Raw genomic sequence first — 17,291 nt, 5'->3', positions numbered from 1 at the left:
AGCTCGGTCCACTCTCGACCGGCACACAAGCTACCAAAGTATCCACAGTGGCCTTTGTAGAGGAGGCGGGGTCTCTACCGAGTATTGCATCCGGCTCTTTGTAGAAGCTTGTGGGCGCAGCACCAGAGCGGCAGTTTGCCTCCCATGCCTTATGGTAGGCGTTCCGCAGCTCCTTCACTTTGACCCTGCACTGCAGTGTCCCCCAATCATGGCCCCTTTCTGTCATGCATCGTGAAATCTGTCTGTAGGTATCATAATTCCTACGGGCTGGAGTGCAGCTGGGACTGGACTGCCTCCTCTCCCCAAATGCTGATGACGTCCAGCAACTTGGCATGCTCCAAGCGGGGGATTGCCTGGTGCATGGAGCAGGCATGGCCACCTGGAAAGATGCGCTGAGACCACTGCACGCCTCACTGAGCAAATAGGAAGGGGAATTTCAAAATTCCAAAGGAATTTACAGGATGGGGATGACGGTTGGTCACGTTAAGGCAGGGCAGTAGAGCTCAAACTGACGACCCCCCAGAGAGACAAGAACAGGCTGGAGGTGGGGGACCAGCCCGCTCCCGACCACCGCAGGCTGCAGTCACAGAGGTTGCTGGAAGTCACAGATTCCGTTACTTCCGTGACTAAAACGTGGCCTTAGCTATACATAATACAAACTTCATTAGCCCATGTGGTCTTCTGAGATGCCATAGCAGCACTCTCTCTAAGGCTGTGTGTTATATTCATTTGTGGTGGGAGGGATGATGTGGGGGAGAGGAAAAAAGGTGTTTTGAATGTAGTTTCAGTATCTTCCCCCCCTCCCCCCCGTCTTCAGCTTCTCCAGCTCAGATGAAAAAGTATATGGTTTTCTATTTAGCAAAATATCTCTGTAGTCTGTCTCCACTATCCCTAACACTTTCATTTTCAGAGTCTTTTACATTGTCTTTATGTTTCTCAAGAACCTTTCTGTGCTGTTGCACTTTGTTTTCATTGGACCTGCTATCCTATAGTTATCACAACTATAAGAGCTCATTAAACAGTCACTAAGCTGTCCAAAACGGTATTACAAGGGCACATTGACAGCAGTTAGAAAGCGTTGCTTGCGGAAAGAGTGTCCACGTTTTAAAGGAGCATTCCTCTTGGAAAGGAGATGTTAAGAATTAACTACGCATTATTTAAGCACAAGGATATGAAGTATCCGAAGTGAAACAAATTCCAGCAATACTCAAAGTTCAAATGATTTAGTTTTGTTTACCAGCCAAGCTGAACAACGTGTGTCAATTAAGGAATGTCCCAGGAATCATATAGCATAGTAATGGCAATGACTGAGGAACCAAAATCAAAATCCATCCCACGCTCCATTGTTTCCAAACTGTACCAAATCACCACAATAGCCCCCTAGTACTCGGTTTACATGCACAAATGCAATTTTCCAACATTTGATGTGGCAGCTGTTGTAGATTTTATTCAGTCTGTCTGTAAATTTCTAATTCAACACAACAAGAATCCAGCAGAGCAAAGATGTGCTGTTATGCTCTGACCCAGAGAGCATATTAGGAGGAGATTTCTCTAGCTAATGTTCTGGAAGTATCAAAAATACTGGATAATAAACTACCAACATGAAGATATTAGACTTTGGAGCTACACACACCACATGCATAAGTTCTGTGCCCCCCCCCCTTTTTTTTTACCTCATTTGTGTGGCTAGAAAGATAAATAAGTCTGCTATTATATAAACAATAACTATGTTAATCCAGCTATAATGTATGATAACTATTCCTTAGAACAGCAATGCATATAACTACATTCAAAGTTCTGATGAAGTAACAATTACTAAAATTACCTTTGGAGATGAAACGACACTACAAAGTAAAATTTTTGACACTATACTTAAGTCAAATGAATTAAAATATTTCACTCTATTACAGATAACAGTGCTCTACAGCCAAAATGCTTCTGAAATAAATGTAGTCAAACTTTACTAATTCTGGGTCACGGAGAACGAACATGATGCTTAAAATTGTTGATTGGCTCTAGTTTTCAAGATATGCTATTGGGTCAGTATATACGACCCTTGACTTGGGAATGGCGGAGGATAAGTGAGTTATAAAGGGAAGGGATCTCAAGTTAAACCAGAAATGACTAAAATACATCTTTGACTGGATCTATGAATAAATCTATGACTGGGTTCGGACAGTACTTGTTTTTTAGGCAAAACAATGAGTGATGCAATCTGAAGCTGGTATTGCGTCATACATGATATGAATTGCATCATGTTATTCCTAGAAGTCATGGATGATGCAATCATAATGAAGCTTACATCACTCTGCTGAACAAATTGCCCTATATCAGCTCTAGAAATCATTCAGTGTCGTGCTCTCTTATTTGTCAATGTTTGATTTTGCAAAGGGACACATTTCTGTTTAGCCAAAGTGAGCAGAGATGCCTCGTACTTGTGTGAACAGTGCAGATAACTTCTGCTGTGTTTGTGGTGAAGTGACTTTTGCATCATAAAAGCGCAGTATAACCACTATGGTTAAGAAAGCCTATCACCTTTATTTTGGCTGCAAAATGGGAGATCAGGACAAGAGGTGGGCCCCACACATATGCTGCAACACTTGTGCAGCAAACCTTCGCCAGTGGTTGAACAGGAAAAGGAAAGCTATGCCAATGATTTGGAGAGAGCCAACAGCTCATACCAGCAATTGTTACTTCTGCATGATGCCTCCAGTTGGGAAAGGTGTGTCAAAGAAGAAAAAGTGGACTGTGCATTATCCAAACATTCCATCAGCTATACGCCCAGTACCCCACGGAGAAGGACTGCCGGTTCCTGATGCATCAGAATCACTCTCACTTGAGTCAGACGAGGAAGAGGAAGAGGATGAAACTTCTGGTCCTGAACCATCAATGTCACAGGACCCACATTTTTCTCCCACCCTCCTCCTCTGAACCACACCTCATAACACAAGGTGAACTGAATGACCTTGTCAGGGATTTGGAACTACCCAAGAGTAAGGCAGAGCTGTTGGGCTCCAGACTACAGCAGTGGAATCTCCTGGCAGGTGATGTTACGGTTTCCATGTTCTGTGACCGTCAAAAGGATCTTGTCCCATTCTTCTTCATGGAAGGTGATCTTGTAGCCTGCAACAAGATCGATGGTGTGATGGTAGCCCTCAACATTGTTCACGATCCAGATGAGTGGAGACTGTTCACTGATTTGATTCATCGAAGACGAGTCTTAAAGCTGTTTTACTGCATAATGGCAATGTTTTGCCATCAATTCCAGTTGGTCATGCAGTCCATATAAAGGAAACCTATAACATGAAACAACTTTTGAGGTGCATAAACTATGACCAACATCAGTGGCAGCTTTGTGGCAATTTGAAGGTTGTTGCTCTCTTGCTTGGTCTGCAGACTGGATACACAAACTACTGCTGTTTTCTCTGCGAATGGGATAGTCGTGCAAGAGATTCCCACTACATCAAGAAAGATTGGCCACTCTGACAGTCATTGGAGCCTGGGAGGAAAAAAGTGTTCAGCATCCACCACTTGTTGAATCAAGGAAGATTTTGTTACCACCCTTACACATCAAGCTGGGTCTAATGAAGAACTTTGTCAAGGCCATTGACAAAACACAAGCAGCTTTCAAGTACCTCCGTGGAAAATTTCCAAGGTTAAGTGAAGCTAAGATAAAGGAAGGTGTCTTTGTTGGTCCTCAGATTTGTCAACTTCTTCGAGATGATGCATTTGACCATGCACTGCGTGGCAAGGAAAAGACGGCATGGAAAGCCTTCCAGTTAGTGGCAATAAATTTTCTCGGAAACAAGGCAGACAACTACAGGTTGTTGGTGGAAGACCTCCTCAAAGCAAACAAAAGCCTTGGTTGCAACATGTCACTAAAGATACATTTTTTGCACTCTCATCTAGATTTTTTTCCACCGAACTGCGGAGCAGTGAGCGACGAGCACGGCGAGCGATTTCACCAAGACATTGCAACAATGGAGAAACGCTATCAGAGCAAATGGAGCCCATCAATGCTTGCAGACTATTGCTGGACAGTGACAAGAGATGCTCCATTTAATGAATACAAGAGACAAGCCAAGAAGCGCCGAGTAGACACTGAATAGAACTAAACTATGTACAGAATAGTTTTTTGCTTTTTGTTTCATAATAAATTTTATTTATATAACCCTTTTGCTGATTTTTAAAGTGTTACATAAACAGGACAGGTGAAATATCATCATGTAAAGCAACCATAAACACATGAAAAGACCTAGGTTTAGAATTTATGATTAAAACTCCATCTACACAATATCCACAGACATAAAATGTAAAAACTTAAATATCTTAGAAACAGTAGCCAATCAGTTGTTTTAATTGTCATATTTGAATTCAGCACATCAAAATACAAAATAAATAGCACATTTCATCTCTGAAGCAGATGACTTCTCAAAAAATTGTAGACCAGTGTAATGTACAAAGAAAATCTAAGTTATACCCAAATCAGGCACTTTTGAAAATGAACATGATAGTTTTGAGTTTAAAGGCACCACAGAATTCTGGCATGAAGAAATATTCAGATTGTTTTTAAACACTGGAAAAAAAGTTAGCAGTCTGTAATACCAAATCATATGCATGAATGTATGTTTAATGTTTATCATGCTTTTAGACATATAAATCAAAAATGGGATGTATACATGATGACTGTCCTTGATGTTAAACAGAAGAAGTTGAATGTTAGCTATGTATCTTTTTATATAGAGGATATGGAAAAAGCAATCGAAAGAAAGAAAAAAGAAAGAAAGACTTACCCGTTATACCATTTGATTCCTTTTGTAGATCACAATACCACAGCCTGTTCACTGGATCACATCCCTCTCGTATGGATAATAAGACATACCGACCATCATCAGATACCTCCAAGAAAGTACAGAAAGTTAGGACAACACATTATTTTGAGAGATACTTCTAAATAGGAAAATCAGTGACATGTACATTTAAGACATTCAAGACAATTATTTAAGAAGGAACACAATTTTCCTGTTAAACTTTACTAGGAAGTAAGACTAGCACATAAAATTCACAATTAAAATTTGGTGGGGTTTTTTTGTTTTTGTTTTTTACTGAAAGGGAAGGCTATTTAATATGTGCTATTTGAACAAAAGTAGATACTTCTGTTGTGTCTTCATTTTCTACTGACAGTATAGGATCAAGTAGCTTTATACTGGTTACAGAACATACAAACTACAGCAGAGACATAATGGAAAAGACAAAGAATGCTTGACTTATTTTTGTTAACGTCTAGCCCAGGAGTAGCCAACCTATGGCATGCGTGCCAAAGGTGGCATGCAAGCTGATTTTCAGTGGCACTCACACTGCTTGGGTCCTGGCCACCAGTCCAGGGGGCTCTGCATTTTAATTTAATTTTAAATGAAGCTTCTTAAACATTTTAAAAACCTTATTTACTTTGCATACAACAATAATTTAGTTCTATATTATAGACTTATATAAAGAGACCTTCTAAAAACATTAAAATGTATGACTGGCACGTAAAACCTTAAATCAGAGTGAATAAATGAAGACTCGGGGCACCACTGCTGAAAGGTTGCCGACCCCTGGGCTAGCCATTACTATCCTTGGTAGTATTCACTCATTTACACTCTCCTCTCTACACCTCACTTTTTCATAGTCATCTGTGCCAATACACCATCAGGGTTAGCTTCCCAAACATAAAAATGGGAGGTCAACTACTCATCTTATTAAAAAAATTAAAAGGCAAGTCTGCAGATACTGAGTTCAGTTTCTAGCAGGCTTTAAATATTAAAACACGCAACCATATTTTCTAAGTATAAGATCTGCACCTTTCATCAAATATATAATCTTGCACTTTAAACAAACAAGTTTTAGTGCTCTTGAAAGGCACTCGTTTGATGGCACTGGAGGCAGATGCCCTTCACATAGCCACAGAATGTATACACATCACAGTCAGTGAGGGCTCTCATATACTGCTCCACCAGCTTGCTTGAAACTCAGCCTAGAGAGGAAATGAAAACTTTAGACGAGAACAACAACAAAATGTAGAAAGGCAGCAGAGAGAAGAATGAGGATGAGGACAAATATGATATTTCTGTTGCTTGGCAGGCTAATGCTCATGTCTGGATAAAGTGAAAGAGGATTTATATATTTAGTATATTTGAATGTATTAGAAATGCAAGTACATACATACGTGTGTGTGTGTGTGTGTGTGTGTGTGTGTGTACGTACACAAAAGAGGCTATGGATCCTTGAAGAAGCAGGTTTTGAAAATGGACTTAGGAAGGAGAGGGCGAAGGCAAGGTAGACATGGTCCACAAGGGAGTTCTAGGAAGAGTGCGAAGGATAAAAGCAGGCATGGAGGTGATCTTGAGTAAAGGTCACAGGGAGAGCCGCAGTATGAGCAGTATGCGCTGAGCAAAGAGAGGATGGTGAAGAAGAATTTAAAAGAGATAAGAGCAGAAAGGAAGACGAGAGCTAGGTATAAAGAAGAACATAAAAGAATGGCCATGCTGGGTCAGACCAATGGTTCATCTCGCCCAGTATCCTGTCTTCTGACAGTGGCCAGTGCCAGATGCTTCAGCGGGAATGAGCAGAAGATGGCAATTATAAACTGAGCCATCCCCGGTCATTCTTTTTTGAACCAAGTTATACTTTTGGCCTTCACAACATCCTCTGGGAATGAGTTCCACAGCTGACCAGGCATTGTGTGAAATAGTACTTCCTTTTCTTTATTTTAAACTTGCTGCCTATTAATTTCATTTGGTGACCCCTGATTTTTGTGTTATCGAAAAAGGCAAATAACACTTCCCTATTCACTTTCTCCACACCATTCAAGATTTTATAGACCTCTATCATATCCCCCCTTAGTTGTCTCTTTTCTAAGCTAAACAGTCCCACTCTTTTTAATCTCTCCTAGTATGGAAGCAGTTCCATACACCTTATCATTACTGTTGTCTTTCGCTGTACCTTTTCCAATTATAATACACATATTTTCTAGACGGGGTGACCAGAACTGCATGCAATATTCAAGACGTGGGCATCCCACAGATTTTTATACAGGTCTGTCGCATCTTACGCGCATTTAACATGAGCGATTTCAGCTTTACGTGGTCAGCAAAAACAAAAACAAAACAAAAAAGAGAAAAACAACAATACTGTATCTGTAGTGCGGGCGATTCTGCCCGCCATTGAACTCAATGTAATTTTGACTAGATGCGGTTTCGTTTTATGCGCTGACCGCGGAACGTAACCCCAGCGTAAGATGAGACAGACCTGTAGTGGCATTATATTTTTTGTCTTATTACCTATCCCTTTGCTAATGGTTCCTAATTTCATTAGCTTTTTTGACTGCCACTGCACATAGAGCAGATGTTTTCAGATAACTATCCACGATGACATGACTCCAAGATCTCTTTTTTGAGTAGTAACAGCTAATTTAAAACCTATCACTTTGTATGCATAGTTGGCATTTTTTTCCAATGTGCATTACTGTGCATTTATCAACAACGAATTTCATCTGCCATTTTGTTGCCCAGTCATCCAGTTTTGTGAGATTCCTCCATAACTCTGCAGTCTGCTTTGTATTTTGAGTAATTTTGTATCATCTGCAAATTTTACCACCTCACTGTTCACCCCTTTTTCCAGATCAATTATTAATATGTTGAACAGACTGGTCCCAGTACAGATCCTTGGACCCTGCTATTTACCTCTCTCCACTGTGAAAACTATATCCTACCTTTGTTTCCTATCTCTTATCCAGTTACTGAGTCACAAGAGGACCTTCCCTCTTATCCCATGACAGCCTACTTTGCTTAAGAGATTTTGGTGAGGGACTGTGCCAAAGGCTTTCTGAAAATCCAAGTACATTATATCCACTTGATCACCCTTATCCACGTGCTTGTTGACTCCCTCAAAGAATTCTAACAGATTGGTGAGGTATGATTTTCCTATACAAAAGCCATGTTAACTCTTCCCAACATACAATGTCATCTATGTGTCTGATAATTCTGTTCTTTGCTATAGTTCCAACCAATTTGCCACATACTGAAGTTAGGTTTACTGGCCTATAATTGCCAGGACTGCCTCTGGAGCCTTTTTTTTTTTTTTTAAATCAGCATTACATTAGTTAACCTCTAGTCCCTTGGTACAGAGGCCGATTTAAGAAGGAAAAACTTGAATTGTAATAAAATATCTTTGCTGATTCACTATTTTAAGAAGGGCTGAACGTGGTCATAACCCTGGATAGAGAGAAGATTATACCTGTTTTAAAGTTATTGGGGAAAAAAAGGTCCATCAAGAGCAACCTTCTGTGTTTAGAATTAGCAATATAACCTGTCAGCTGGAAAGAACCTTTGTGAAGTTGATTCTGTCAAGACTCACTTCCCACAATACTCCATAGCCTCTCATGGACTTGTGGAAATTGGATAAAGCAGAAGCTGCAGGAGAAACAAGAGGCATGTGCCTCTATTATACCAGCAGGTCTGCTTATCGTGCTGATCCTTCCTCTGGGCACCCCATCCCAAACAGTATACAAGCATCAGAGGGGTAGCCGTGTTAGTCTGTATCCACACAAAAAAACTAGGAGTCCAGTGGCACCTTAAAAACTAACATTTATTTGGACATAAGCTTTCGTGGGTAAAAAACTCACTTCTTCAGGTGCATCATACAAGCATGTCTCTCCACCTATAAACATGCAGATGTCCTGCATTAGCAAGTGTACAGCTGCCATCTCAGCCAACATTGGGGATTAAACAGATGACCTCCAGAACTAAAAGCATGAGAGTCTTTAAAGCTTGTGCAAAAAAGGCAAGTTCCCAAGATGAGGACAGATCCTCTATGGTTAGTGAGACTCCTCATATATAACACCCCTCCCCCACCTGGTTTACACAAAACAAAATGTGTGACATATTACTGAAATGTGTATTTGGCAATTCACACAATTTACACATTATCATATACATTTCAGTGCAAAACCTGTATTGAAGAGGTCTTTTCACTGTGAGACTCACATTCAACCATGCCATCCACTCAGATCAGCAGCAGGGTTTGAACCCCTTGATTTTTAGATTCCTACTTTTGAGTAACAGGAATAATTGCTATTCACTAAGCCGAGAAGAGAATAGAGCCTCTTCCTGGACACACACTTTTCTAGTGGGTTACACAACCAGACAGCAGCAGACTATGAGTGACCAGGAATCCTAGATTCTATCACTGACTTTGGGAGAGGAGTGTGGTTTATAGTGGTTACAGACAATACATGATGAACCAAACTGGCTGAATCACTCTGAAAGACAGGCAGTGTGAGGCAGCGGGTAAGACTGGTGTTTGTCACATTAGAGACCTGAATTCTGTGCCTGCCATGATGTTGCATAAGCTCTCTGCCAAATGAGTTTAATAATAATTTAAAAAAAAAAAAAAAAAAAAAAAAAAAAGCAGGTAGAGGCGGAGAAATGTTCAGCAGCTGTTACCTAACCGTCTTCTAGGAAGGAGTTCATGGCCTTAGTTAATAACAGTAGCATGAGTAGCACTGGAATTTAAACAGAACTCAGAAGTGAGATTTACCAGCTCAGATTTCAGAGTAGCAGCCGTGTTAGTCTGTATCCACAAAAAGAAGAACAGGAGTACTTGTGGTACCTTAGAGACTAACAAATTTATTAGAGCATAAGCTTTCGTGGACTATAGCCCACTTCTTCGGATGCATATAGAATGGAACATATATTGAGGAGATATATATACACACATACAGAGAGCATAAACAGGTGGGAGTTGTCTTACCAACTCTGAGAGGCCAATTGATTAAGAGAAAAAAAATAAACAAACAAAAAAAACTTTTGAAGTGATAATCAAGCTAGCCCAGTACAGACAACATATTACAGATGTTACAACAGAAAAACTTCAAAAACAGACTCCAACGAGAGACTGCTGAGCTAGAATTGATATGCAAACTAGACACAATCAACTCCGGTTTGAATAAGGACTGGGAATGGCTGAGCCATTACAAACATTGAATCTATCTTCCCTTGTAAGTATTCTCACACTTCTTATCAAACTGTATGTACTGGACTAGCTTGATTATCACTTCAAAAGTTTTTTTTTTTTTTTCCTCTTAATTAATTGGCCTCTCAGAGTTGGTAAGACAACTCCCACCTGTTTATGCTCTCTGTATGTGTGTATATGTATCTCCTCAATATATGTTCCATTCTATATGCATCCGAAGAAGTGGGCTGTAGTCCACGAAAGCTTATGCTCTAATAAATTTGTTAGTCTCTAAGGTGCCACAAGTACTCCTGTTCTTCTTTTTACCAGCTCAGGGAACTTTGCTTTAGGCTGTAGGGATAATTAGTGAAGGGTTGTCAGTGTATATTTAGCATCTCCAGAAGTGAGTGACATCACTTGCACCACGGTAGATTTGCCCTCATATTAAAATCCAACTCATTCAAGTTGGCACATAAGTTTTCCGGGAGGGCTAAAATGTTATAGGAAGTGAAGTCCCCACAATAGAAATTTTTAAACTCTTATTATTCTCCTAATTCATTTTTCAACAAGCCAACATGAAAAACTCAGTAGACCTTAAAGTTTACATTCTAGGTTTTAGTTTTTGCCATTTCAATGAGATTTACACAAAATAAAGGTTTGAAGCTCCTGTTAAAACTGAACTCTGTTACAACCTTATGGAGCAACAGCTGCATCATAATATCCAGCTGAGCATTTGTGGTATGCATATACTCAATTCTTCTCCAACACCTGCTGCTCTAATGGAAAAGCATAACTGAAGCCACCAATAAGTCCTCTTTTCTATGCAGGCTTCTCTCATAGGTGTCCTGTTTCCTGGTGCTAAAGGCATGGTAACATGTACCAATGTAGTAAGAGAAAATGTAATTATTAACTTGATCAGTGGGAAGGAAAAAAAAGTATATTTAGTCCTTTGCCTAAAGCTTTTGTGGTGGGAAGTAATCAATTTAAAGTTTTTCCATTTAAGTGAGCTGTTGTACATTTTTAGTCATCCAAAATCCTGGAGTTGGAAGTCACATTAGAAACCGATTGTGATGGTCTACACTATTATGTTCACCATTTTCACAAGACTATGATAAATTTTGTGCAGTCTGCCTTGTGAGGTATCAGTTGAAATGTCAATCGTCTGAATATTATTGTCCTGGTAAGATAAGCTTATCAACATTGTATTTGAAGTTATAAGACTCTACTATGTATCACTGCTATAACCTGGTCTAAGTTTAAGAAAAGTAGGTCTAAACTAGTTTCTCAGAAACAAAGGACAGACCAACATACAGCCAGGTCTTAATCGTCTATTACCTAATTAAACATTCCGTGGCAGGAAGAAGGATGTGAGAAAGGACTTTACATTTTGATAAAGACACAGTGGGAAGGTGTGGGGTGGGGTGTAAAGTAAACAGATTGCCTGTTGCCTGAACCCCAGCTAGAGGTAATCCTCAAAGAGGGGAAAGTGGTATAAGAACAGGAATACTTGTGGCACCTTAGAGACTAACAAATTTATTTGAGCATAAGCTTTCGTGGGCTATAGCCTACTTCATCAGATGCATAGAATGGAACATATAGTGAGGAGATATATATACACATACAGAGAGCATGAAAAGGTGGGAGTTGTCCTACCAACTTTAAGAGACCACCTCACCTTACATGTGCGTTTTCTCCAGAGTCTAGGCACCTAATTAGTGGAGCCATGCCTGTGCGGCTCCACTAATTAGGTGGGTGGCCCTTCATTTTCTTGTGTGCGGCTGCCCAGGCGTGCACCTTAGAGGAAACTATCTGCGGACCACCTGAATGGAGCTTGCGGACCACTGGGGGTTCGCAGGTCACAGTTTGAGAATCTCTGATCTAAAGCAAACTTTGCTCTGTAGTTATGAAATGTGATTCTTAGTGACAGAAGAGTTTCATGTTGTTGGGGTTACTAGGCCTGCCTGAGCCAGAGTTCTTCCATGTTTAAACTCTGTCCTTCCATGTTTAACTCTGATTGACCTTAACAGCCAAGGACAGGAACTGGAATGTGTAAATAGCCAGTTAGCAATTACGACCTTGCTCATTTCAGGTACCAAACAATAATGATGAGGTTTGCATGTTTCTAGCTGGGGAAGGGGTAATAAACTAAGGGTAAACAGGACCAAATAACTGTTTAGAGAGAAGTTACTAACAAGCTAGATTTATAGCCCTAGAATGATTTAGTTGCTTAAATGTATGAACAGGCCTTCGGTAGAGAGGGGAGGGGGAGTAGAGGTGGGGTGGTAGGAAGGGGGAGGGGGGGGGCTTAGTTGTAAAATGTATAAAGAAGAGAGAAACTGTTTTTGCTGGTGTGCTCGATTTGAGACTTGCCTGTCTCCTTGCACCACTTTGAGATCTCAAATAAACTTTGATTGTTTCTCCACCCCGGTATGTTTATTGGCGTGAAGCACTCCGGGCAACGAACCTCACTGTTGCTGTCCTCGGGCCCCTGTGCTGGCAACAATGTGGCCCTACATTTCTTGGTTAAATATGTTAATCCTTTCTTAGATACAAGGATTGTTAATATTTGCAACTGATGCTATACAACAAGTTTAAGAGTACCTAAATCCCATCTTTGACTCCACTCTAACAGGTTGCAACACCTTTGGTGATAGAGGGGGAGAGGTACAGCAAAGGGCAACATGCTTTAATTTTGCATTAACATCAGTACACTGAAACAGATGAATGAATTCAAGCTGTCTTTATCCACAGCAGGTAAATTCATCCATTTCAAGTCAAAGTTACATAGAGAGATTGAAATCAAAATTAACTGTTGCAGAGATAAGTATGTTTAAGGTGTAACAGACAAGTGCACTGCAGTCAGCTGAAACAAAAATGATTATACACTTTTGATTATTGTTCATATTTTACATATTTAATTTTTCCTTAATGACTATAAACTAGTTTGCTTAATATTTTGCTTTCATCTTTTCAGAGAATCATAAAGGTGTTTATATGACTAGTGTATATTTAAATTATAATTTTTTGACTCAGTAATATGATGCTTTGCGATTCTTCAACCATGAACAGGATCACTGACACCAGTGTACTTTTTGAAGTTATATTGTGAGTTAATGCTTAAGAGAAACAAACTTGTTTGCATCACATTTTTTTTAAAAGGGTAATTTAGGACCTCTGATAACAGCAGATTTGAGCATATCTAATGAGTTTTCCTTCAGCATTTCCCAGATGGACTGGTGAAGAGTTGATAGCAGTTTATGTTTAATTTGAGGCAGGAATTCCCAAAGCATATTGCTGGTGGGATGCCAATTAGGTCTGTCTGCATCACTCTAATTGTTGTTACATCCGTGAGTTCTGTAACCCAAAGGAATTTAACAGCAACAGGGCAAGACACTGTTGGCTGCAGCATACTAAAATGTTAACAAATGTTATACTGGAGAAGTAGACATCCATTTCTCAAAATGCCATTGGCCAATCTGTGCTGTAAACAGATTGGGTGTGGTATCCAAAAGAAAAAAAATGAAGTAGTATTCTCCCCACCCACATTTGGATTTTCTTCAGGTGGCCATATCTTGTCAAAGAGACCAATTAGTAACTCTCACTGATAGCCCACAAAGTTTAAGTTTCACATTAGGATCTGGGTTCAAATCCTATGCTGAAACACAAGTACAATCAGGGGAGTCAGCTGCATTATGAGAGGTGACAATTTATGCAAGATTTTAAATTGGAGGTAAATTTTCCCAGTGTCCTCTATCAGTCCGAGTGGAAATTAAAAGATCTCCTGGCAATTTCTGAGAGAGATCTGGAGTGCTGGTCAATGCAAACCTCTCTCAGGGTATGTCTATACTACCTGCTGGATTGGCGGGCAGCGATCGATCCAGCGGGGGTCGATTTATCGTGTCTAGTCTAGACGCGATAAATCGACCCAAGCGCTCTCCCGTCGACTCCTGTACTCCACCACCGCGAGAGACGCAGGCAGAGTCGACGAGGGGACACTGCGATGAGTAGATCTAAGAACATTGACTTCAGCTACATGAAAAGTTGTGTAACTTAAATTGATCCCCCCAGTGTAGACCAGGCCTCACCTCAGTAAAACAATTCCTGATGTTCAAAGGAGTAAGACCCATTCATGAGTATTAAGGGGGAGATTTAACAAAAGCATCGGATTTAAGAGCAGGAGTTTTATTGAAAGGCAATGGGGCCTAAGAAATTTAGGGGCATAAATCCCATTGTCTTTCAATGTGACTTGTACTCCTAAAACCGTTAGTGACAGCCATATTTACCAACACACGGCACTGCACTGTCAATATCCAACTCAACATTTGTGAAGGGTCTGTCGAGGGAACCCCTGGACGAAAGCTAGGCTTAATCCACAAAAGAGAAAGAGACTGGAATTAAGGTGGAAAATTCATGAGGGGTTAAATGAAATGAGCAATTTCTATCTGGACTGAGCAGGTGTGACTTCCTTTCTTCTGCATTCACAATCACTAGGGTAACCATGTTTCCCAAAGGGAAAAACGGGACATATGGGGCTGGTCCAAGGCCCCTTCCCTCCCACCCCCACGAGGCTGAGGTCGCTGGAACCCTGCCTGACCCCCCTCCCTCCACGAAGCTCGGGTTGCTGGAATCCTGCCCCATCCCACAAGAGGCTGGGGTGGCAGGAACCTTACCTACCGCCCCTGGAAGAGGCTGTTGTTGTTCACTGCAATCCTGTTTGCCACCACCATGAGAGCCCTGCCTCTTTCCCCTGCAAGGGGCTGGCATCTCCACTCACACACACACACACACACACACACACACACACACATTCCTCTGCTCCCCACCTTTTGACAAAAGTAGACATTTGTTTTGTTTGCTCTTGCCAATTGATCAAGTCGGCAGAGCAAACAAGACAAATTCCCACTTTGGCCAAAAAAGTCAGGACGGCCGGGACAGGGCTTAAAAAAGGAACTGTCCTGGCCAAAACTGGACATATGGTCACCCTAACAATCACTATTTATATTATGGAATTCTTCACTGCTGCAAGACTTCCAGATGACAATGCCAGCCTTCTTCGCTGCTACAGATCTCACAGTTATCCATGTTTATCTCACCTCCAGGTGGCCTTATCGTAACATGCTCTATTTGAGGCTAGCACTGAAGACCTATTGAATGCTTCTGCCCTATCTGAAACCTCTCTGTCTGGCTGCTAAGCAGAGCAAGCCAACATGAGCTCTGCATTGGCTTCCCATTCATTCCTGGGTGGAATCCAAGATGTCCATAGCTATCTATGGAGCCCTGAATTGCAAAAGAGCTCTCTTCTAGTCTATTTCCTAGACTGCCTCTCGCATGATACCCCATCATGGCAGCTACTACCAGCAGAGAATGGCCTTACATCTCCACAGTGGAACACCTAGGGGCAAACAGCAGACCATTCTTGGTACAGGGCCTAGCTCTAGAATTCATTTGTATTTGCTTTTTGCTGAAGCCATTGCCCAAGACTGCCAGTATAAAAGGATGTACAAATTTACCACTGTTATGCTGGCACATGGACAATAATTGTTCCAAAACTAAGATTACGCTCTGGGGTCCACATGTTTGTTTAGATAGTTAGGCATACACTCAAACTGTGGTCTCAATAGCCTCAAATAGTAGCATACATGAACATTTGCCAAGAACTTTTCATATATTGAACTTGTTTGACAGACTTTAGTGCTCAAAAACTGCTGGATTGAAAGCCTCTATGGATGAAATGGGTAGAGCACAGGCAGTAGTGCAAAGTTCGCCATATTAATCCAGCAGCATACCTCAACTTTGTTTGCAAGTACCATCAAATCTTTGGCCTCGTTGCCAATATGCCAGATTGGAACTTTGGGGGGGGGGGGGGGGGGGCCACTGGTATACGCCTCTGAACTAGGAAATGAACAAAGCAATTAGTTAAATGGCATTCTAGACAAAACATTTGTCAAAGTTATACAGTACACCAGTGCTTCTCAAAGCCAGTCAGCCGTTTGTTCAGGGAAAGCCCCTGGCGGTCCGGGCCAGTTTGTTTACCTGCCGTGTCTGCAGGTTCGGCTGATCGTGCCTCCCACTGTTCACGGTTCACTGTCCCAGGCCAATGGTGGCTACGGGAAGTGGCGGCCAGCACATCCCTTGGCCCGCATCACTTTCCACAGCTTCCATTTGCCTGGGACAGCGAACCGCAGCCAGTGGGAGCCGCGATCGGCCGAACCTGCAGACGCGGCAGGAAAACAAACCAGCCCGGACCGCCAGGGGCTTTCCCTGAACAAGCGGCAGCCCAACTTTGAGAAGCACTGCGAGTACACCACCTCACAAATGTGAGTTTATGAGGCCCAGGAAGTAGACAAAGTTAGTCCGATAAGTTTTGTTTCATTTGGCCCTTCAAAATACTGGACCCGTTCTGTAACCATTACATTTTTGATGGCTGAGTTTTTCATTTTCTAACTTAGGGTTTGGTGGATCTTTTGTTTTGTTTTTTTCTGTTCACATCAATATATTTATTTCCAAGAAACAAAGTTACCTATTTAGGAAGATAGTTAGGTGATAGATGGGATTACCCATGAAACACACAGATGCATTAATATCTAAAAAGAAAAAAAAAAAAAAACATTTGAACTCAAACATTCAGTATCAGTCAAATATATTCTCCAGCAGGCTACACATTATTTGGTAGAGAAAAAGATTAGTTCCTTTGTTATATTAGCAATCCGAAGGAGCGGACTTTTATGAATGCAATACATATAGCAGTTATGGTCTATCATATCCACTGGCAAAAGAGAATTTAATAAAAAAACACTTTATGTAAGGGCCACAGAGTTCAATCTGTGTATTGCTTAGAGAATACCAAGATTTGCATACATAATTTAATTTATATATATATAAAATAAAATACAAAGGAGAATGCAGGATTTTCACAGATTCTAAGACTAAGAGGGACTATTGTGAACATCTAGTCTGACCTTCTGCATAACACAGGCCACAGAACTTCCCCAAAATTGCTGGAGTATATATCTTTTAGAAAACCATCCAATTTTGTGTTTCAAATTACCAATGATTGAGAATTTCACACTTTTTGGCTTTATGTATTTCTCCACAACTATAACATCTATAAAATGATTTTAATCTGAAAGCAAAAAAACAAAAACAAAAACATTTTAAAGTATATTGATCGTGTCCAAGATTTCATCAACAGTACAACCAATGCTTTTAAAATCACTTTGCTAGTCACTGCAGCCACACTCCAGATGGATGCATTCTTACTTTCTCTTTATTTCACAAAGGATTGTCCTTCGAGTCTG

The 17,291-nt window shown here is 40.8% G+C and overlaps 1 protein-coding gene across 1 annotated transcript in view; it reads right to left on the bottom strand.

Moving 5' to 3' along the window:
- Positions 1-17,291, bottom strand: part of PREP (prolyl endopeptidase) — a 168,364-nt gene that overhangs the window by 104,393 nt on the left and 46,680 nt on the right. The window contains exon 7 of the mRNA XM_034765960.1: positions 4,794-4,899. Coding sequence (XP_034621851.1) covers positions 4,794-4,899 — 106 coding nt within the window. The remainder of the gene's footprint in view (positions 1-4,793; positions 4,900-17,291) is intronic.

The sequence above is a fragment of the Trachemys scripta genome, chromosome 3 (assembly GCF_013100865.1).
Source record: "Trachemys scripta elegans isolate TJP31775 chromosome 3, CAS_Tse_1.0, whole genome shotgun sequence".
Classification (NCBI taxonomy): Eukaryota; Metazoa; Chordata; order Testudines; family Emydidae; genus Trachemys; species Trachemys scripta.
This window is presented reverse-complemented; position numbering and strand designations above follow the sequence as displayed.